The sequence below is a fragment of the Canis aureus genome, chromosome 17, assembly GCF_053574225.1.
Source record: "Canis aureus isolate CA01 chromosome 17, VMU_Caureus_v.1.0, whole genome shotgun sequence".
Classification (NCBI taxonomy): domain Eukaryota; kingdom Metazoa; phylum Chordata; class Mammalia; order Carnivora; family Canidae; genus Canis; species Canis aureus.
The window spans coordinates 55922589-55945678 of NC_135627.1; the positions used below are offsets into that span (position 1 = coordinate 55922589).

General features: G+C 47.6%; 3 protein-coding genes across 22 annotated transcripts in view; 2 read left to right on the top strand and 1 right to left on the bottom strand.

The window, feature by feature from the left end:
- Window positions 1–2838, top strand: part of COG3 (component of oligomeric golgi complex 3) — a 67226-nt gene extending 64388 nt beyond the window's left edge. For all 3 annotated transcript variants that reach the window (XM_077855634.1, XM_077855635.1, XM_077855636.1), the window contains one exon: window positions 904–2838. In XM_077855634.1, coding sequence (XP_077711760.1) covers window positions 904–933 — 30 coding nt within the window. In that variant the 3' untranslated portion in view covers window positions 934–2838. The remainder of the gene's footprint in view (window positions 1–903) is intronic.
- A 3055-nt stretch (window positions 2839–5893) lies between these two features.
- The window catches only part of CBY2 (chibby family member 2), a 103571-nt gene continuing 86374 nt past the window's right edge, over window positions 5894–23090 (top strand). The window contains exon 1 of one of the 5 annotated variants that reach the window (XM_077855657.1): window positions 5894–6001. The gene's annotated coding sequence lies outside the window, so the exon portion shown is untranslated. Of the gene's footprint in view, window positions 6002–6626; window positions 6775–7415; window positions 7433–23090 lie in introns of those variants that run through there. The other 4 variants (XM_077855652.1, XM_077855658.1, XM_077855654.1 and 1 more) reach the window with 4 other exon arrangements.
- The window catches only part of ERICH6B (glutamate rich 6B), a 56341-nt gene continuing 40626 nt past the window's right edge, over window positions 7376–23090 (bottom strand). For 11 of the 14 annotated variants that reach the window (XM_077855645.1, XM_077855639.1, XM_077855646.1 and 8 more), the window contains 4 exons: window positions 18479–18648; window positions 11632–12004; window positions 9522–9706; window positions 7376–7834 (listed from right to left, as the gene is read on the bottom strand). In XM_077855645.1, the coding sequence (XP_077711771.1) occupies window positions 7619–7834; window positions 9522–9706; window positions 11632–12004; window positions 18479–18648 (944 nt within the window). In that variant the 3' untranslated portion in view covers window positions 7376–7618. Of the gene's footprint in view, window positions 7835–9521; window positions 9748–9924; window positions 10440–11631; window positions 12005–18478; window positions 18649–23090 lie in introns of those variants that run through there. The other 3 variants (XM_077855647.1, XR_013356007.1, XM_077855649.1) reach the window with 3 other exon arrangements.

Sequence of the window (23090 nt, forward strand, 5' to 3'; positions counted from 1 at the left end):
TCCAGGCCACGTGTTGCTTTCAGGTCTCACTTTTCTTTAGTTTCTTTTAACCCAGAGCAGCTCTGTAGGCTTTTTGGCTTTCTTGACCTTGACAGGCCAGTTATTTTGTAGAATGCCCTATAATTTGGTGTTGTCTATTTTGTCATGATTAGATTGAAGTTTTTTATTTTTGGCAGGAAAAACACAGAGGTGATGTTGTGTCGCTCTCACTGGGAGTACAAATTTATAGAAGAGATTAGGGGGGCAGTTATTTTGATCACCAAAATGGTTTGTACTGTGTAGGAGGGTTTACTGCCAGGTTCATTTAACCGCATGTCTTCTAGGGCCTGGGTAATAGATTTGTGGTGTGCAGACTGCACACCTACCCTGTCCCATGGTGGGTTTCTCTGCTTCTCTCAGGTGCCAGCTCCATGTCCTGCCTGCCCTCCTGTACAGAGTGGGCAGGGTGCTCCAGGGGTCATCAGAGTTAGTGACTGAGCTGAAGTTCACTCCTTGGCCTGTTATGCATTTAAAAATAATCATTCAAAGAATTCAGCATACACACAACTCTTTCCCACAATACACTCTGCGCAGGAAAAGGTGCAAGTGATAATTTAGATCTGTTTCTGTCTCTTCTCAGGGATAGAGATAGGTATGGTATGTAGTTTTTTGGTCTAGTTTGGCATGTAGTTTTTTTTTTTTCCTGTCATTTTCATTGGATTCAAAGTAAGTTGAGGGCCTCGATTCAGTGATAGAGTGTGACCCCCTCACAGGGTGCCACTGCACAAATGAGTCCAGCCGTGTTCATTTGACTTCTTAAAAATCCTAAACTTTTTCTCTCATTCTGTTTTTGAGGATCTAAACAGCACTTCAAGTTTGGTATTTGATGGCAGAGCTAACGTAGCCTTTCCTTTGGCTTTTCAGCTGAACCTCCTGCTGTCAGTTTGTAAATAACCCGGCCGGCCAGGCCGCGCGTCAGTGTCTGCGCGGCTGGAGTGGGCTGAGGAGTCCGGGGCCTGCAGGACGCTGCGGAACTGTATGTGGGAATGGCCCTGAGAACCACAGCCGTGCTGCTCACTGCTGGCTGCACGATGAAGTATAAGCAAAGTGTTTGGAAGATCGGTGTTTCCCTTTCAAAAACATCAAAATGCCAAAGATTAATCTGGGAGTGTGTGAACTGCCTTCTTTAAAAGGTCACGAGAAACATGAGTTTTTTAGAGGTAGCTATGGTGGGCGCGCGGGGAAATGGTTCTTAGCAAAAGATGTGCAATGAAAGTAGGTTACAATAAGTAGTGCAGAGAAGAACTTTACAGAAGTACCGTTCATTAGAAAGCTTCTACGAGTAAGGTTTGTCAAAGCACGAAACACTGCAATACTTTGAGCCACAGAGATTCCACGGTGGCTATTTTTTACTTCCAGAAATCTTATTTCTATGCTATATTTAATGAAATGTTTCTCCTATCACTTTGAAGTTTTGTTTGGAGTAGATGGGGTGCGTCTGAGAACACATTTCCTGGGAATCTGGGGTGTTCTGTGTGTTTGATATGAGGTGGTTTTGAGGTGCAAGGACCTCGTGTATGGTCCCGGTGTCTGTACTCCTTGAATTCAGGTGCAGAACGTTCAAAAGCAGGGGTTGGAGCCTCCTTATAATAGATATGCACAGTATCTTTAATGAGAATTGTCACGGTACCACAGTCTGTGTTTGTGAGTGGGAAGCACCAATTAAGGTGTCTTCAGTCTGGTACGTAAGGGAGAGAAGGTAACCTAAGGAATAGTATATTTCATGCACGAAGCTTAGGGCTACCAGCTTTCTGGGCACTGCCTTTAGTTTTGGTAGTTCTTTGAAAAGTGAACACTTTCTTGTCCCACTTTTACTCATTGGCTGTGTCGTGTACCAGCCTTGTGGGGCTCTAGCCCTGTCACCGCAGGATACATTTTACTAACAAAGATTAGGAGGATGAAGATGGTCTACCCCTTGAAATCTACCATATTATATCAGGGATTGTCACATATTACACACATCTATGAGTTTTCCTACAGAAATCTACTTGCTGAGTGGATTGATTTTGCCTCTGATCTTGGGAACATAAGCTGCTTTTCGGTTCAGAAGGAATTTTGGGTTACTCAAACACTATCTAGGGATGAACACTGAAAAGAGGGTTCTAGAATGTAGCCAGCTGACCTCATTCTGCAGAGAGGTCTTCCCCATAAAGCAGACTCTTGCAATGTGTAGATAGGTTACATATCCTGATGTCTGTCATTTTAAACAGGTCACGTGTTCTTTAGCTCCTTTTAAATCGGTGATGAATGTGGCTTGACAGTCTATTTTGGGAAGGTATAAGGTAAAGAGGGTCCATATTCATTCTTTGACATGAAATGATGAATCAGGAAGATTGTATTTACGTCCACTTACTATTTTAAATACATGTTTAATGAAATAAACTGTAAAATATCCTGTTTTCTGTATTATATGTACATTTGATTTTTTAAATAGCCTTTCCAAAGAAATGAGGGCATGATTATTGTACAAATACTGTGACTGATTTAATTTGATGTACAGAGCAGGCTGCGTTCTTAAGGATAAAAATATTTGATGGCACTCATTCTTGTGTTTTGAATCTTTTATTTCTGAAACACTCAAACAGCTTACAAAGTACTGAGTAGGTGATGGTGACCCAACTTGTAGGCTAAATGAGTATTTGTTTAAATCTGTACAGTTTCAAGTGTTTACTTATACAAAAAGTGTACATACTTTCAAATTAATTTAAGATGCTTTATATTATTTGGCTAGAAATTGCTGTTTTTAATAAATGTGAATTTTTTTAAAAATAAAGATTTTTGCTTCCTATTCTGTCCTTATATGTCTGTGTATGGATTCTTTTTAAAAACAAATTTTTAATTGAAAATTTTATTGAGTTAGCTTGTGATTCACATGCAGTTTTAAGAAGAGAGTTTTAAGGAGATCCCGTGTCTCTTTTCCCCAGTTCCAGTGGTAACATCTTGTGAAAGTAGAACACATCACAAGCAGGGTGTCAACCCTGGTACACTCCACCACTGGGCTGTTCACGCTTCTCCAGTTTTACTTGGGCTGTATGGATTTTTTTGTAAGAATATTATTGTGGAAAGACATTTTTTTTTAATTTATTTTTTTTAAGTTTTTTTATTTATTTATGATAGTCACAGAGAGAGAGAGGCAGAGACATAGGCAGAGGGAGAAGCAGGCTCCATGCACTGGGAGCCCGATGTGGGATTTGATCCTGGGTCTCCAGGATCGCGCCCTGGGCCAAAGGCAGGCGCCAAACCGCTGCACCACCCAGGGATCCCAAGACATTTTTTTTTAAGCCTCTTAATGCTTCATTAGTTGGAAGGTAATTTAATGTTAGGGAAGTAGCAATAAAAATGAGTTTTTATTTTCTCCCTGGTTTAACAATCCCATCTTTATTTTTTTATTTTTATTTTTTTAAAGATTTTATTTATTCATGAGAGAGACAGAGAGAGAGAGAGGCAGAGATACAGGCAGAGGGAGAAGCAGGCTCCATGCAGGGAGCCCCACGTTGGACTCGATCCCGGGTCTCCAGGATCACGCCCTGGGCCAAAGGCCCAGGCCACCCTGAGCCAGGGATCCCCACCAATCCCGTATCTGTAAATTCTCTTCTGCTATTTATTACCTTAAAAGAAAGAATAGTCAACCTTCGGGCCGTAGAGAATCTTTCATTGGTTGGTGAGAGAATGTTGCTTCTCAGAAAAGAGGAACTTTGTCACTTGCTCTCTGGAGCACTTCTGTCCTGCGGGTGGCTTGGCCAGCAGCTTGACAATCTGCCAGCATGGGGACCCCTGCCCATCTGTGTTTCGGGCCTCGACTCCCCACTCCTCGTCCTCTGGACCTGTCCAGGTCCTTCCAAGTGCACACAACAGGAGACATCACTGTCACTTGGCAGGAAAGGGCTCTGCCCAGAGGAAATGGGGGACTGGGTAGGGACAGACCAGAGGCTCAGAGAACCAGAGGGATAAGAGCAGGAAATACCACGGATGTATATAGTTCTTCAAAGCAGGAGATAGTGTAGACTCCAGTGCTGTAGCAGGGTCCTGGTGTCACCACCACAACCACATTCGTCTTGGGACAGGTTCAGGAAGACAGTCTCTGTGCCAGCTATTGATTTACAGCCTCTCAGCTCAAGACTCTGGAACTGGACCCTGAGAACATTGCTCCTTTGCAAGCAGGTGCAAAGTTAGGCTTTGTAGGGTGCTGGAGGTACGCTGCCGGGCACGGGGAAAGGGGACTCTTGCTCAAACCTCTCTTTCCTTCTGCACGGCAGTTGTGGCAGCGTGTGGGGGTCTGGGGACACTCGCTGTACAGTGCTCTTCCTGGTGTCCTCGTGGGAAGCTTGCAGCTCCCCAGCACTCCAGTGAAATTCCCCACCAGCCAGCAGGCCACAGCTCCAGCTCTGTCCTCAGCCTTGGTGCTGGTGGGGGGAGGAGAGGGCTCTTTGAGGTTCTTCCCTCTGTCCTGGGTACTTGCAGCCTGTCCCTCACCTCCACTCCTCTTTGTTCTGCAGTCCCTTCCCTCTCAGCCAGGGACTCTGCTTTGCTGTGCTTCTCCACAAAGCCGCACTTTTGTGGTTTTGCTACTGCTTGCTCTGATGTCTCTGTAGTTCCCCTGGAGGCAGACAACCTGTTCTTTCCTCTTTGGGCCTTGAGCACTTGGTGAAAGCTCAGTGTGTATTTGCTGCATGCCCTAATTAGTGACTGAATTAATTAGTAATGTTGTGGGCACTGGACAAGGCTCCATTTGCCTCTGGGTGCTCACTGATTGTCACTCAGCAGGGAACCCTTGGGTTGTGTGCAACTGAACAGGTTGGTATTCCTAAACAGCCCAACTTAGTTCATTTTCGTTTTCAGAAGCACCTCTTCCTGCCAAGTCACTGAAGATAGAATGATGGGAAGGGCCCAGGGTATGCCGCGTAGAGGGTGCTACAGGTGGAGGTGGAATTATGCCCTCCCACCCCCACCCCGCGCATTCTTATGTTGGAGTCCTAACCCCAGTACCTGGGAACGTGACCTTATTTGGAAATAGGTTGTTGCAGATGTAATTAGTCAAGATGAGGCCCGACCGAGGCGGACCAGGCCCTATCCAGTGTGGCTGGTGTCCCTATAAATAAAGGACTTTGAGGCAGGGAGAAGGCCGGGTGAGGTCTGGGGTGTGCTGCCTCAAGTCCAGGACCCACCAGAAGCGGGCGAGGCTGGAACAAACACAGGCCCCCCCTCGCGCCCCTGGAGGGAAGCTCTCGCACCTCCGGGTTCCAGAAGCACGCCCAGCAAGTTTGTGTTGTGGCGGGCACCCAGCGTGGGCCTCCCGCGGGCGTGCGGAGGGTGGGATCTCCATTCGCGCACCTCCCGGCCACCCGGCTGGCGGCCTGGTTTCCTTCCCAGTCTGGGAGGTGATTCGCTTTCCCTTGTGCAAAGCCCCTGATTACCGTGTGACTCTGTCCTGTTTCTGGTGACGCTGGTGCATAGCCCCCGTTACTCCTATGTGAAGTCTCTGGTCTTTTAAATGTCGGCAGCCAAAGATTTTAAAAAGGGGGCTGACCAAACCAAACACCTCTGCGAGGGCACCTGGGGGCGGAGGGGGGGCTCAGCGGGGGAGCATCCGCCTTCGGGCCAGGGCGTGACCCCGAGGTCCCATGATCGAGTCCCGCGTCGGGCTCCCTGCATGGAGCCTGCTTCTCCCTCTGCCTGTGTCTCTGCCTCTCTCTCTCTCTCACAAAAAAAACAAAAAAAACAAAAAAAAAACAAAACCTCAAAACCCCCTCCGCGAGGCCGCCTGCTGACCAGCTCTGCAAGTTCGTGAACATGTCCTCGCCCTCGCGAGAGGAGGAAGGTCGGCGTGGGAACCGGCTGGAGCTCGCGAGAACCCACGCGGCGGAAGGCCGAGCGCAGGGCCTTGTGGGCGGAGGCGCTGCTTCCGCTTGCCCCCCGGGTGTGTGCGTCTGAGGTGAGCCCGGTGACCGCCCTCCTGTCACAGGTAAGGAGACGGGCTGGCTGCTCGGCCCAAGTGGGCACAGCTTGCGGGCGGGGGTGGTGGCCCCCTCGCCGGGGGGCGTGCCCACGACCCTCCGTGGCCCTCCACGGTCCTCCGCGGGCCTGAGGACACGACCGGGCCAGCGCGGTGCCGGCAACAAGCGGCCACAAGCGTGGGGGGGAGGGGAGGACTTGCTTGTTGCTGAGACCTTCTTAGAAGCTTCCCCCTCCAGCGGCTGGTAAGGGCTTCTGTGCCCTGCGGCGTCGGGCTCCTTGCCTTGCACGGTGGCGACGTGAGGAGAGCAGGGGAGCCGGGCCGCGAAGGTGGCGGCAGGCTCCGGGGTCGCGGTCGGGGTCACGGCCGGTTGCCAGGGCTGACTGCGAGGAAGGGGTTTCCCTTCCGGTCTTGGTTTAGGGCTGCGGCGCGGGTCATCCTGGGAAGTTGGCGGTGTCGCGGGCGGCGTGAAGGCCACACCGTGTGAGGCCGCCCAGCGCCCGAGTGCCCGCTTTTTCTAGAAACTTCTGCGTGCACCCGGTGCGCAGGCGTCAAGACCTAACTCCGCCCTTTCGGCCCACATGGGGCTGCGCCCGGAGCGGCCTCCTGAGGAGGCCGGTTGGTGACCTCTGGGGTCTTGCAGCGACGTCGGGGAAGCAAAGCCACGTGATGTGAGGCGCGCAGATGGCGTCTTCAGGACGAGGAGGACGAAAGTCCCCCTAGCTTTCGGCGGCTTCCCTCCCTCCGATCCTTTCCTGGGACCCACTGCACCTTCCTTCCAGGTGACTCATTTCCTGTTTTCCTTTACCTGCGCGAGTTGGGGACTGTCACCCATGAGCAAAAAGGCCCCAATTAGGCAGCCCGAGTGGCTCAGCGGTTTAGCGCCGCTTCAGCCCAGGGCCTGATCCTGAAGATCCAGGATCGAGTCCCACGTCAAGCTCCCAGCGTGGAGCCTGCTTCTCCCTCTGCCTGTGTCTCTGCCTCTCTCTCTCTAATAAATAAAATCTTACAAAAAAAAAAAAAAAAAGGCCCCAACTAGCGGAAGGTTTTTTTTTTTAGTGTGTGTCCTTTTGGGCTCCCGACCAGCCCCCGGTGTAGGGGACCTGCTGTAGCTTGATGTTGGCTTGTGTGTGGGTCTCCCTCCGCCTGGGAAGGCGTGGGAGACGGGTGTTTGTGATGAGGGGAGGGTCACTGAGAACCTCCGGGGATATCTAGACCCAGTTTTGCTGACGAGGAAACTGAGGCATAAAGCTACTTGTCCAAGGCCACATAACCAACAACTGGCACAGGTAGGCCTTGAGACAGCCTGGGTCCTGAGTCAACCCGAGTACAGGAAGGCTGCAAAAGAGCTTCTGCGTTCAAGTGACCAGTGGAAGCACGCGGGACAGGTGTTGACATGTATTGCTGCCTCCTGAAGCGGCTTACTTCCGGAGCTCTCAGGTCAGGGCTGATTATGTTTTTTTCTGCGGCCAGCCACAGATTGTTTTCTCAAACCAAGGAGCTGTGATAGGTCCAAATTACAAATCAATACTCAAAAGATATAAATAGGGCTTTGGGGTTTTCCTTGGTGCTCCTGTTTCCTGAGAGGTTCAGCGGTTGCTGGAGAAGCCCAGTTTGGTGACTGCTTTACTCTGGGAGGTGAGGGTTGTTTTTCAGTTCCAGGCGCTGTACTGGCACAATCTGGGCGTCCTCTATCAATTTTTCCAAATCAGGGATGGTCAGGAAGTTGAGGATCCTACTCATTTTCCCCAGGAGGATCTGTATCTTCCGAGCAGTTGAACCACATTCTACCTCCAGGATGGCTTTCTGCCTCATTGCACTCAGCACCTCTGGCATTATGAACTGTGGGAATTCACAGAAGGCTCGGTGAGGACACTTGCTGCCTGGACATCATGCTTCCCACCCCAGGATGAGTCCCCTTGACAGGACCAAGTCTTCCCTGCAATGTCTCTCCAGGGCAAATCTATGCTCTCAGCCCTCCCACCAGCATCACTTCACTCATTTGGCCTGGGCCTGTGACAGCACTGCTACAGAGATGGGAGCTGAGGCCACACACTCATGCCTGACCCCTAACCAGAGGGTTACCAGCTCCTGGGCCTCTGTATGGCCTGCCTTGTGTCTTCCTGGGAGTGTCTGGCTTCTCCCTGTGGATTCCTACCACAGGGACAGAGGGAGGCCGAGGCCCTATCACAGCCAAGAAGCCATCCACAGTGTCTGCCAGTGGGTCCCACTTCCAGCTTGGGCTCCCTTGGAGCATGTCTGGATTTTGCTGGGATGAGGCACTGCTCCCCAGGGAAGCCACCTCTAGGCCAACTTCTGCCTTGGTTTGTAGCCTATAGAGGCTGAGCAAAGGGCCTCCTGGAGGGAGAAGTAATAAAGGATCATACCAGTATGTTTGGTTTGTGTATCCACCTTATGAAATGTTTTCATGCACACTATCTTATTTAAGCCTTACAACAATGTGGTGTACATTTTATGACAATAATGGGCATAAAAAGTGCATGAGGCCTGCCTTGTGTGTTGCGGGGGGGGGGGGGGGTGGGCAAGGACAGCCTATTCCTCTCCTGAGCTCTGGGACTAGGGAAGGGTCTCAGGAGCCTGCCTTCTTGTCTACTCAATCAGAACTTCAGGATGCACACTCCCCATTTGTAGTGGGTTGAACGGTGGCCCCCAAAAGGTACGTCTGATTCCTAATCCCTAGGACCTGTGAAGGTCACTGTATTTGGAGAGAGAGTTTTTGCCGATGTAATTAATTGAAGGATCTCAGGGTGAGGTCATCCTGGACTTAGGGCGGGCCCTATATTCGATGTCTGATGTCCTTATAAGAGAAAGGAGAGGGAGACTGGACACCCAGGAGGCACAGAGAAGAAGGCTGTGTGACTGTAGAAGATAGGAGCAATGCCTCCACAAGCCAGTAGACGCCCAGGACCACCAGAAGCTGAGAGGAGCAAGGGAGGATTCACCCCTGGAGCCGGCTGGAGGGAGTGTGGCCCTACTGACACCTGGATTTCAGACTTCTGGCCTCCAGAGCTGTGAGAGAATAAGTTTCTGTTTTAAGCCACCCAGTTTGTGGTAATTTGTCCTGCAGCCCTAGGATATGAACACACTTTGCTACTTTCTTGCCTGGCCTGGGCTGAGCTCCCTGAACTTCCAGGGTCTCATTTATGTTGAGATGAGTGTGTTGGGAGAGAAGAGAAGAGGACCCCAGTGGCAGGCCTGCAGACATAGATTTCCTTCCTCCTGGTTTCTGTTCCTGCCAACTGACAGGGCTGATGGGAGTCAGAGAGAAAACACATGTTGACATCTTTGGGGTTTTTTTGTCTGGCTTGCGGCTGGGCTCCTTGAGGATGTCTGTTTCCTCAGCTCACACCTTGAGGTGCTCAGAAGTTAAATGAACGCTTTTGTGGAGCATCAGGAGCGAAGGTGGCCGTGTTCTCTGTGGGTTGCAGTGATGCAGAATGTGGCCCAGAGGGAGGCCTGTGGCCTGGCCCAGTGGGTGCTGGCCTGGCAGAGGGAGTTGAGACCTTACCTTGTACTTGGTGCCCAGGTTTAAGCACACGTGTTTCTTTTGGTGTCGGAAGCAGAAGGCGATCTTATCCTGGCTCCTTATTTGTACTTTGATGTACCGGTTGATTTTCAAGGAGATGGACTGGACAGGAGGTGCGTGGACATGAAGAGTTAGATTCCACCAGTTCCAGGCCTTCTGGTGTTTGCCTTTGGGGAAGTAGTAACCCAAGTTTTGGCTCATGCTCAACCTAGACCAAGAAGGGATCAAGCAACCATGGCACTTGGCCTCTTGTGCAAGGGGCAGAGCCCCCTCCTGTGGTGCGTGCAGGCCAGCCTCCCTCCCCTGCCTCCTTCCTTCTCTCTGTCCTCCTGGCCTGGGCTCCCCTACCCCTGCTGACCTGCACAGTCACCTGGGAAGCTTTTACAGAATGCAGATCGGTAGGCCCACACCAGATGGACAGAGTGTGAATCCAGAAGGTGAGGGGTCAGCCCTTCCCCAGTCTGAGCGTCACCCTTTCCCTTGGGTTTTGATGGGCTGAGATTGAGGGAGAAGATGTGGTATCTCTTGTATGCCTTACCTGGGAATTTTTTTTAAGTGCTTTATCTTAGGCTAGGTCCGATGTCATAAAATTTTTTACTCGTGATTTTATGTATGACTCTGGGCAAGTCACTTACTTATATCCTCTGAATCTAAGTTTCTTTGTCAAGAAAATACAAGTAGTTTCTAATTTCCCTAAGGGCATGAAAGTAAGTGTCATTATGGAGAAGAGGCCCTACAGAATGTGGCCAGATACTATGTGAGATAATTGGCTGAGTTTCTTGCCCCCAATCACTACCTGGTACTTCTTGCATCCAGTAGCTTTTTCTACCCTTCAGACATCAGTTTCTATACAAAAGGCCCTCAGGGCAGGTCAGAGAGCTCTGAGAACAAGGTTGTCATCTAGGAAATAGTGTTTTAAAAACTCAAAGAAAAAAAATGAAAAACAAACCCAAAAAGCCAAAAAAAAAAAAAAAAAAAAAAAAACCCAAACTCCACAAAATAAAAAACTCAAAGAATGTTTCAGAAAATATTATTTAAAACGGAAAAAAGATTTTATTTATTTATTTGTAAGAGACACAGAGAGAGAGGCAGAGACATAGGCAGAAGGAGAAGTAGGCTCCATGCAGGGACCGTGATGAGGGACTCGATCCCAGGATCATGAATGACCTGAGCCAAAGGCAGATGCTCAACTCCTGAGCCACTCAGGCAACCTCAGAAAATATTCTTAAGGGGCACCTGGGTGGGATAGTCAGCTAAGCATCCGATTCTTGGTGTCAGCTCAGGTCATGGGATTGAGCCACACGTCAGCATGGAGTCTGTTGAAGACTCTCTTCCTCTGTCTCCTCCCCATCCCCCATCTCTCTTTCTCTCTCAGATAAATAAATCTTTAAAACAAATATTCTTAAAAACCAGTTTTGGGAGAGTGAAAATATTTTTTTGGAATTAAAAGCAAAAAGTCTGGTTTTGACTATCAAGAAGAAAGAAAGTATAAAGTTGATGCAAGATGGTAGGCATTTCCCACTCCATGATCACTCAGTGGGGAAGGGGGAAATCCTGAAAAAAATGGAGGACTTACCCCAAAAAGGTGGAGAAAGATTTTGAAGTGGCTGGTAAGGTGGTTTCCACAATTGCCAGAGATGGGAACTTAAGAACTAAGTTCAGTTATCATGAAATATTTAGAAGTTTGGTTTTTGTGCACAGTACATGCATCTCTGAAGCCCTCACCATACCCTCCTCTCTGAGACACGTGGGACAGAGGGGCACTGGGTCTTTCTAAGGTAATTCTCACCAGGAAGTGTAGAGGACACCGAGCTAATAGAACTGGTCACTGTGAGTCTCTGCTCTTCCACCCTTGGGGAAGCAATAGCAACAAGGACAGAGCGCCTTTCCTGAGGTCAGGGACCTGCCTTGCTGCCATCATGATACCCATTTCCCCATTTGCAGCATGTGTGGGTCAGAGAAACCAATTCACAAGCAAATAAGGGAGAGACGTAACCAGTGAGGGAGGCCGGCCATGTGGACTGGGAATCAAATGTTAACCACACTGCCTCTCTGTGGGGAGGGATGTTTGGGACTCATGACCCAAACTTACCAGATTTCTCCATTTTCATCATAGAAGGTGGCATGGCCACAGTTGTTGGTAAGGGCCCGGACACATCTTTCTTCACTGTCTTCCAGAATGATGTATGTGTACTCTCTCTCTTTTGTGCTGAGGATGAGCATAGCCAGCCTTCCTGACGGGTAGCTGGAAGACAGTTAAGGCACAAGCAGCCCCATAGAGGATGCGGGCCTTGGGAAAACCCACGCCCCAGCCCTGAACCACAGACTTTTGAGGTGCCATATGAGTCAGTGTGAATGTTCCTGGGCTTCAGTGGATACTGTATCTGGCCTGATCCATCAGGAAGGAGAACTTGGAAGACAGTCTCACTGGGATAGAGAATTAATTTTCCATCATGGGCATGCACCTGGGAAGAAAAGATGAGCTTATAAAAAGTGCACAGGGGCTCACTATCCCGATTCAGAGCATGGGGTTGTCACTAGAGTGCTTGGGATCTATTTACTCTCTGAATGCCCACATTGCCACTCCACCTGTCACTACCCCCTCCCCCCATCACTACCACCACCTTGCTGAGGATTCTGGCTAGGAGACTTTTCAGGGCCTTAGTTTACTTGTCTGGGTGATGCAGAGGCTGAAATGGATCACTCTTTGTGCATTTTAAATTATCATTTAAATCCTGATGGTTATTGGTTGTTTTACTTTTTTCTTTTATTTTAAAGATTTTATTTATTTGACAGAGAGCACAAGCAGGGGGAGTAGTAGAGGGATAGGGAGAAGCAGACTCCCTGCTGAGCAGAGTGCCTGAAGCAGAACTCTATCCCAAGACCAGCATCATGACCTCAGTGGAAGGCAGACACCTAACTGACTGAGCCACCCAGACACCCCTCCTTTTTTTTTTTTTTTTTTTTTGATGAATATATTTTATTTATTGGAACATGAGTTGGGGGATCCCTGGGTGGCGCGGTGATTTGGCTCCTGCCTTTGGCCCAGGGCGCGATCTTGGAGATCCGGGATTGGATCCCACGTCGGGCTCCCTGCATGGAGCCTGCTTCTCCCTCTGCCTGTGTCTCTGCCTCTCTCTCTCTTTCTCTCTCTGTGACTATCATAAATAAATAAAATCTTAAAAAAAAAAAAAAACATGAGTTGGGAGGAGGGGTGGGGTGGGGCAGAGGGAGAAGCAGACTCCCCACTGAGGGATATGTGGACCTCTATCCCAGGACCCCGAGATCTTGACCTGAGCCACCCAGGTGCCCCAGTTATTGGTTTAGTTTTCTAGGGCTGCTGTAACAAAGTAACACCACTGGGCGCTTTAAAGCTACAGAGACTTATTGTTTCACAGGTGGGGAGGCCAGAAGTCTGAAATCAAGGTGTCAGCACAGTTAGTTCTTTCTGGAGGCTCCAAGGAAGAATTTCTTCAATGCCTCTCTCCTGGGTTTTGGTGATGACATGGGATCCTGGTTCCTTGGCCTGCCTATACATCACTGCGATGTCTACTTCTGTCTTCATGTGCTTTCCCCTCTGTGTCTCTGTGTCTTCACATAGCCATCTTCTTGGATGAACCAGTCATTCCAGGTTAGGACCCCGCCCTGCTTTAGCACAGCCTCCTCTTAGCTACATCCTTAGAGACCAGTTTTCCAAATGAGGTTCCATTTGGAGGCACCAGGTTTAGGACTTAAATGTATCTTTTTGTTGGGGGGGGGGGGGATATAATTCAACCCATAACATTAGCATTATCTAGGGTTTTTAAAATTTCTTCTCGATTCAGTTTTAGTAAATTATATTGTTCTAGGACATTGTTTTAGGTAGATTTTCAAAATTTTAGTCCTAAAACTGTTGTCATAAGGTGTTTAAGAAAAAACCCTTTATTATCTTCATTCTTTTTATTATGACTATCTTCTCTCTTTTTTTTTCTGGATAAACCTCATCTGATGATTTGCCTATTTTACTAGCCTTTCAGAGAGCTGGCTTTTGGTTTGATTATTCTATTTGTTTCCCACTGTATCAATTTTTAGTCTTATTATTATCCTTTGTATACTTTTATCTTCTGTGGGTCTTCTATAGTACTCAATTTTATTTTTCTAATTCCTTGAATATATTGAGCTCTTTGGTTTCATCTTTTTTCCTTTTTGAAGGTTTTATTTATTTATTCATGAGAGATAGAGAGGCAGAGGTATAGGCAGAGGGAGAAGCAGGCTCCCTGCATGGAGCCTGATGTGAGACTCGATCCCAGGACCCTGGAATCACAACCTGAGCCAGAGGCAGATGCTCAACCACTGAGCCACCCAGGCGCCCCTCATCTTTTTTCTTCTTCACAATCCTCCTCTCCTTCTTAATATAAGCATTTAAAGTATAGCGTTGCTCTCAAAATACCATTTTAGCTGTTTCCCACGTGTAGAGATGTTTACCTTTCACTCCATTTGAAATATTTTTGAATTTCCAATATGATCTCTTCTTTGACACACAAGTTATTTGCAAGTGAGTTTTTAAATTAGCAAATGCATGAGTTGCTTTGGGTGATGTTATTATTATTAAAATTCATTGAGGTAAGAGAGCATAGTCTATGTGATATCAGCTGTTTAGTGTTTGCTGAGGCTTGTTTTATTTTGTGGCCAGTGTGTCATCAATTATTGGAGCTGTTTCACATATGGTGATTTCCTTGCGAAGGACACATGTCCTTGTCTTGCGTTCCCATCTGGGCATTAACACCCAAGTGCCTGGATTATCAAGATGCGCTGTTCTCCCACTTCTCGCCCTCGGCTCCCCACCACACCATCCCACCTCACTCACACCCTGCTCACGCTCTTACTCTTCTGATGTTTCAGTTTCTCTCTCTTTCTGGTGTTGATGATTTCTCTTCCGTTCTTACACACTCTGCTCTGCATCTGATGCTTTTTACATCTCATCTACATTTCTCAGATGTTTGCAATGGGAAGGTTTTTTGGGTCATCTAGTGTCCCATGTTGCTCTAAATGGAAGTCAGTGGTTCTCCTACTATTATTTTTAATAGTTGAAGACCCCTTTGTTCAAGAAAGCTTACAGCAGAATATCCAAATCTAGGACAATCAAAAAAAAGACAACCATCTGAAGAGCTGGAGCTGTGGGCACCTTAGGGCATGTCTTGGAATGCCTGGGAACATAACCATCTGGGTGAAAACCACTCCTCTTGAGGTTACAAAGGTCTGAAAACTGGTTTCATCCTCACACCCACTGAGGTGAACACTTTATTTCTAGCACGAGGACCCTACGAAGTAGGCATGATCATTGGCTCCCCTTAAGGTGAGGCTAAGGAACTTACACAGATTTATCCAGTGGGAGGAGAGCCAGAGCCCAGCCAGAGCCCACCCTTGCCTGCAGGCTCGAGGAACATGCCACCTCCGACCATTAAGCTCCTAGCTACTTTCCACATTCAATCTACAAATCACTGCTCTTTTTCCCTTTACCCTAAAAAAAAAGTGCTTTGTAAAGATATTTGGGGTTGGTTCGTTCCTGATGGCCTGTAGGAAGTTTCTGGATATTGCTCACAGGAGAGGATATTTGTATTTTAGGTCTTATTTCCAGACATTCCCTGAAAGCCAGACCTTATCGAGATGCTTTCTGCCTGTCAAATTCAACTGTCATGTAATGACGTTTTCCTAGTGATGAGGACCCCACAGGCAAAGCAAAATCTCTGACGTAGAGGTGGAGTGGTCACATTTTCCCTCACTGGGAATTATATAAGTGGTTTATCTAAATAAACCCAAATCTCACCTCTGTTTGCATGGGGACAGACCAAGTATGAAACTAGGAGCTAACAGGTAAGAGAGAAGGGACTCCATATCTGGCCCTTCCTTCAGTTCTGCTGTGGAGGAAACTTGGCCTCTCAGGCAGAGCCCTGTGCTATGAAAGAACTCCTGTCTGTCCCTGAGCCCTCCCGCCTGCTGTGGAGCTGCTGCTCCTGGGCTGGCCAGGCTGGACTCGGCCTGGAGGTCAGCACACACTTACAAACAGGGTTACCTGACTTAGCAAGCTACCTAGAATTTAGTGCCCATCTGTAAAAAGGAAAAAAAAAAACCCAGTGTCCCATTCCTCATGGGCCTTTTGGGCAGCCTGACGTGTGTGGCACATTAGGAGAGAACCCCTGCTTAAAGGTCCTGATGAGAACCTTCTTCCCCTTGGCTGCAGGAAGGACATTTAAGATTGAATTGGGGACAGATATGCTGCAGGAGCAAAAGCTCCGAATTCAAGGATTGTGGGAAACACAGAGTTCACCAGCCCAGCTAGAGTAAGAAAGCAAGTAATGGTTTCACAGATATATTAGCGATGAGGAAGCTGAAGGCCTCTGAGGGTTTCTTACACCCTCACCATTCAATGTCTGGTACAGCCTAGAGAGGCTTTCCCTTGATTGTCTGCTCTCTCTCTCTCTGGCCCGTCTACAGCCAGTAGTTCTGGCTGCTTTACCGACTTCCCTTCATGCAGGCCCACGAGATGAAGGGACACTGAACCTTCCCTTCCTTCCATGGAGGCTGAAAGAGTCATACCTTGGTTGACAGTGTTGATTTCTGGTTCTCTTCTACTTTTGCCCCAAGGTGAGGTCACCCTCATTACATTAAGATGTTTCGTTGCTTTTCCTCTTAGCAGACTGTTTTCATTTTCCTCCAGATGCACGGCAGAAATACACTTCTCAGCTCTCTTGCATCCGGGTGATGTCATGTGACTTCTTTTGGTTGATAGAATTTAAGCCTAGACCATGACTTCACTTCCTGGTCGCAACAGGACACAATAGACTCCAAGATGGCAGAGACCCGTAATGAAAGAGCCCAGATCCCCAGGAGCTAACCTCAAAGAGACCACTCAAAAGAGCTAGGAGACTCAAATCAGATGTGACATGAGCAAGAAACATACATCTGGTTATTAAGCCTCTTAGCTTTGGGAACTGTTTCAGAAAGTAATGAGCTCTGTGTCCATGTGACAGCTATTTAAGATTTTTTGGGTCTCACTCTCTTCACCTGCAAAGTGAAGAAAGCAATACCATACTTACCCCATGAGATTGTTGGAAAAAGCTCAGTTTACATTACACATAGACATGCTTTATAACCTGCATGGCGTTACACAAATGTGAAGTTCCATTAGGCTTCTTGTGTTCTCTAATTTAGTAAATAGTAATGCAGTGTTTACACAGCTGCTCAGGCCCAAACTCTTAGATTCATCCTTTTGTCTTGTCTTTCTCTCACATGCAATCAATTTAACAGAAAGCCTTTTTGATTCTTCCTTCAGAAAGTGTCCTCAATCAGACTGCTTTCTACCACCTCAACTGCCACCACCCTAGTTGAGACGCCCATCATCTGTCACCTGAATTGGTGCCCTGGCTCTCAGCTGAACATCCTGCCTCTCTTCTTGCCTCATTAAATCTATTCTCCATACCTAACCAGAAAGGTTCTTCTAGAGCATAAACCAGATGATGCTCTTCTCCTGCTCCAGATCCTTTTCATGAATTCATCCTTAGGATAAAATCTGATCTTCTTATGACCCACAAGGCTCTACCTGAACAGGGCATCTGAGCTCATTCCCTATCCTTCTGTCACTTGCTGACAGCTATTCTTGAGCTGTTTGCTCTGCCCCTCATCTCTAGATGTCTAGACTCAAATGGTACTTCCTCACCTACCCTGTAGGTATGAGAGCAGTTCTCTTAAGCCAACAACTCATGAGTCCTTATGCTGCTTTATCCACGTTTCCTGATGATACTTGACATGGCACTGAACAGGATTGTTACATGTTGGCTGCCTCTTCAACTGGAACGTAAGTTCTATGGGAACAGGGGCTTTGTTTGTTCAACCTTGTATCTCCTCCAGCACCTAGAAGAGGCCCTGGAGCATAGTATGTTCTTATTTTATGTATTCAGAAGGCATAAAACATGTCACATCTTCCTAATTCCCACTTCAACTCTTTTTTGAGCTTCAGATGTGGTTGTTAGCTCTCTCTGAATGACTCTAGTATTTTGAAATATTTTCCTTTATGTATAGAATCCAAATATTACAATATGGATTTTTATAAATATATCATGTGTTTTTTTTAAATAAACTTTATTTTTTAGAGCATGTCACAGCAAAATTGAGCAGTAAGTACAGAAATTCTCATGTGTTTTGTCCCTACACACATCCACAGCCTCCCATGCTATCTATACCCTGTACCACAGTGTCCGTTATAGTCAATGAACCGACACTGGTACATCCTTATCGCCCAGAGTCCATAGGTTACATTAAGGTCACTCTTGGTGGCTTAGATTCTGTGGCTTTGGAAAATGTATAATGGCATATATCCACCATTATTGTATCATACAGAGTATTTTTACTGCCCTCCATGCTCCACCTATTCATCCCTCTTTTTAAGCCCAAAGTAATTACTGATGTGTATAATTTGTCTTATAGTTGGAATGAGTATATGACTTGTGTCATATGGTAAGAATCCTACAGCTTGTCAGGTTAGTCTCCTTGACCTAGTAGTATGAATTTAAATTTCTTCCATGTCTTTCTACGGCTTGATAGCTCATTTCTTTTTAGCACTGAGTAATATTCCATTGTATGGATGTACCACAGTTTATTTATCCATTCATTATGTGATTGATTTTTGATGTAGATTTTATATCTATAAGGGGATGGAACTATACATGATAATAATCCCATCCAGTTGCCTAAATCAAGCCCTGCAGGGAGAGGAGTTTCAGTGAACCCTAGTAAAAACCCCACTTAATCTGCCTATAATCCACACACTCAGATGTACCTCTGTATGTTGAGCACATTTTTCTTATTGTATTCACGTTGTATGTTAGCTTTGACAGCTCCCTGATAATATGTGTGTCTCATCCATGCACAAAATAAAAACACCACTGTGCTGCCATACTTACCTTAATCGTGCTCTGTATCCATTCTGTATCTATTTCAACTTTCTTCTTAGGACGAACAACAACAGGATGACTTTTTTTTACTTCAGTCACGGCTGCCCTGATTTGTGGGGGTTGATTCCATAATTGAAATGTGAAAGTGGACGTATTTGTGGCTCTGGCATTGAGTAAGTCTGGTAGAGAAGAGAAAGTTTAGACCTATCTTTCTCAGGGCATCAAAGAGTTTGAGGTTTGAGCTACAGGCTATATCCACCCTCCTCACAATAATGAAAGCTGCCAGATAAGTAGAGCAACCCTTTAGAGAGAAATGTAAGCACTGAATTCCACCTTTCTCATTTTTTGCATTCATTCATTCAGCATATATTTATCAAGGGCTTACAGTGTGCCAGCTCAGTGTTAGATGCCAAACACCCTGGTGAAGACCACACAGTCCAGACTTGGGGATGCCAGAGGTGATTTACCAGCCACATGCCAATAACAAGTGTGGCTGCTAATTCTGCCAATTTAAAAATAGGCGAAAGTGGAGAGTCATTTAAAAAAAAGAAACATACTTTAAACATGTTATTTTTTTTAAACGTTATTTTAACTTAAAAGGCAAATATGTATTAGCATGCCATTTTAAAATGTAGGAAACTTTGTGGATAGGTCTGATGACGGGCTCTGTGATGATTTTTGCCCAAAGCATGTTCATAATTTATTATCTATAATTTCAGTTTTGCTAGTTTCTAAATAGTCTGAACACAGAATTCCAGACTTTAAAAAAAATGCTATCGGGATCCCTGGGTGGTGCAGCGGTTTGGCGCCTGCCTTTGGCCCAGGGCGTGATCCTGGAGACCCGGGATCGAATCCCACGTCGGGCTCCTGGTGCATGGAGCCTGCTTCTCCCTCTGCCTATGTCTCTGCCTCTCTCTCTCTCTGTGACTATCATAAATAAAAATTAAAAAAAAAATATTTAAAAAAAATTAAAAAAATGCTATCTATTCCCCAGTATTCATTCATTCATTCATTCATTCATTCATTCATTCATCAGAGACCTAGAGAGAAGTAGGAACATAAGCAGAGAGAGAAGCAGGCTCCATGCAGGAAGCCCAATGCGGGACTCAATCCCGGATCCCGGGATCATGCACTGAGCCACCCAGGTGTCCCTATTCCCCAATCTTTAATGTATGTTTTGTCTGCATCTAATTTAAAGTAGTTTTTAATTTTTTAAATTAAAAAATATTGGGCAGCCCTGGTGGCTCAGCGGTTTAGCACCACCTTCAGCCCAGGGCCTGATCCTGGAGACCCAGGATAGAGTCCTGTGTTGGGCTCCCTGTGTGGAGCCTGCTTCTCCCTCTGCCTGTGTCTCTGCCTCACTCTCTCTCTCTGTCTCTCATGAATAAATAAATACAATCTTAAAAAAAAAAAAAAAAGAAATCATGTCTCTAAAAAAATAAAATAAATTAAAAAATATTTGTTTATTAAGATTTTATTTATTTATTTCTGAGAGACACACAGAGAGAGAGGCAGAGACACAGGCAGAGGGAGAAGCAGGCTCCCTGTGGGGAGCCCGATGTGGGACTCGATCCCAGGACCCCAGGATCACAGCCTGAGCCTGTCCATGGCATCAGAGAAGCAGGGGGAGCAGAGGGGCCAGAGCAGCCCAGTTCCCTAGGCAACTGACTAGGTCCAGGGGGAAGTCAGTTAAGAGAGCTTACTTGTGGGCAGCCCTGGTGGCTCAGCGGTTTAGCGCTGCCTTCAGCCCAGGGTTTGATGCTAGAGTCCCGGGATCAAGTCCCCCATCGGGCTCCCTGCATAGAGCCTGCTTCTCCCTCTGCCTGTGTCTCTGCCTCTCTCTCTCTCTGTGTCTCTCAAGAATAAACACAATCTTTAAAAAAAGAGAGCTTACGGTCCCACCACCAGGGTCAACTCTGCGGGAGGGGGCTAATGGGAGCACGTGACCACTGGCTGACCTCTAGAGCCAGGCCATCAGAGGCTCCTAACCTGATCCCCTCCTTGAAAGGTACCCTCTGTCCGCCCACCATTCTCACAGCTGGAGCCATTTTCAAGGAGGCCACCCTGAGAGAGCCGCGTGTGGTTCAGACCACCTGAACAGCAGGCTGGGACTGAACCCAGTGCGGGCCTCTGTGCAAACTCTCAAGGTCCTTGCGGGTGGGCATGAACATCTACTTGTCTCTTGGCTGCTGAAGAAGAGCCTCGTAAGTTCCCTGGCTTCTGGGGACGGCCACCTACCAGTCTGGAGTGGCTTTTCTGGAGTGTCTCCTTGTCCCCCAGCTTCTAATTTCACTTGGGGAACTCCCAAGTTTGGGAACAACCACACTGGGGCCAGGAGAGCTCCCAGAAGGGACCTGAGCCAGCCCAGAGGCTGAGGCAACATCTGGGGAAGTGAAGCTTCCACCAGGTAGGGGGTGTGCCCGGCATAAGCTCTGTACAGTTGAAGGCCACAGTGAGGCCGGGTCAGAGGTGATGGGTGACACCTCAGACGAGGGCCAGAGTGTTCCCTCATTCCTTCATTTAGTAAAGATGGATTGTGGATGTGGGTGCTGAGAAGTGTCCTAGGTATCGGGGATTGCTGTAGTCTCTGCTCTCCGTTCTAGTAGAGGAATGCTGAACAAGTGGACAGACACAACATAACATGCCAAGTGGCCAGCAGTGCTTCCAAGAAAAGTTAAGCAGGGTGAGAAGGGTCTACCCTGTGTGTGTGGGTGTGTGTATGTGCATGTGGGTGTGGGTGCACTGACTTATACAGGGTAGCCAAGGAAACTATTTCTGAGAAAGTGACAGTTAAGCAGAGACCTGAGTAAAGTGAGGGAGTGAGCCACAGGGATATTGGAGCAAAGAGTGCTCTAGGCAGAGGAATAGCAAGGGCGAAGGCCCTGTGGCAAGGGATGCCTGGCCTATTCCATGAGGAGCAAAAAAAGGCAGTGTATCTGGAAAGGGAAAAGTGAGGACCTTCTAAGCCACGTGAGGGCTCTGGGCATTTTCCTGGAGGCAAGGGAGGGGCAGTGAGGAGTTTTAAAAAGATTGTTCTGGAAACCATGTGAAGGAAGGACTGAGAGAGGAGAAGAAGGAAGTCGGGGAGACTAGGGAGAGCTGCTTCTAGGGGAGAGATGAAGGCACCTGAGGAAGAGTCAGTGAGAATGGGGAGGAGGGTTGGGAGGTGGGAAATGGAGACTCTAGAACCACAGCATGTCTGAGGGACGAAAGAAGCCACGGAGTCGAGCTCAGAGAGGAAGCTATTCCTCAGGAAAACGAGACAGAGGTGGCAGGGCAGGGTCACTGGGAGACCTGAGTGGGCAGTTTGGGAGTGGTCTCGGTCTCTGTGAGGAGCACTTCAGCCCCAGTGACTGCTTACAAATGATGATGATTTGTTAGAGGGAAGAAGCTGGAGTGAGCCTGGCCACCGTCCCCGAGTATCAATTAGAAATTAATAGAAAACCTTCCTGAAAAGGTAGAGATAAAAGAGGACATTTATATGCCCATGTTGTTTCCCTGTCAGAATGCTCAAATCCTGGACACTCGGGTCTGTGCTGTACTTTCAGCACTGCCATGACGAGGGTGAGGCTCTAGGTCACCTTTCTGAGCCTCGCTGTCCTTAAAATGGAGTCATGCTGTGGATAGAGACCTTCGGGGTTACTGTGAATAGTGCCTGCACAGCGCCCGGCGCCCCATAGAGGGGCCATACCTCTGTGGCCTTCTTGCAGGGAGCTTTGAGTTTTGATGGCTCATGATTCAGGCTACGCAGTGTTCTCCTGCCTCTTCCCCCAGCCTAGATGGTTCTCAACAGGAAAGGCTGCATAATTTGAGGGGCCCCATGCAGAATGAAAATGCAGGGCTCCTTATTCTAAAATTATTAAGGATTTCAAGACAGTGACAGCAGCAGAGCATTAAACCAAGCACAGGGCCTATGTATGGAGCCCTGTGTGCCTGACCGCGGGTCCTCCGCCCATGCAGGACGCCTGGGCTCAGAAATCCGGAGCCTGCAGAGACGTGGGGTTGTGCGCCTGGAATAAGGAATGGTCTGCGTACTGGAGTGAAATGAGTTTGTATCTTAAAAGAGGCTGGGAGATTCTTTTGGGGACTGGTTACAGCCAGAACATGGAGTTGTCTTTTATTTATATGAAATGTTGCTTCTTTGTAGAAAAAGCTCAAACCTTCTAGGCTTCAGTTGTCCAAAGGGGCCAGGGAGCTGGCAGGGGTGGTGGTAAAGCAGAACGGGGATCCGGCCATATCAGATCTCATTTTCCAATTGGAAGTCCTACCCTGGGTGTGTGACGGTAGAGTATCCTGGGAGGCCTTAATTCCCAAAGGAGCAAAATAAATCGTGCATGCCTATCTCCATTAAACAAAATGCTTATTGAGTACCTATTGTGTACCTTGCTGAGATGCCACGGGATGGAAGACACAGATGTCTACAGCCCCGAGGGAACAGAACTCTGAACAGTAGTAGGCATAGTGGAATAGATTGTTTGTTGTGTTTTGGCAGCTGAGCATCTGAACCCCCCCTCCTTGTTTTAGGGGGCACCCCACTGTGTGAGTCTTGGTGGGAGATAGGGCCTACTCACTATCAAAACCGAAGGCAGTCTTTCCTTCCTCTCCTTGCCTCCTAACTCCA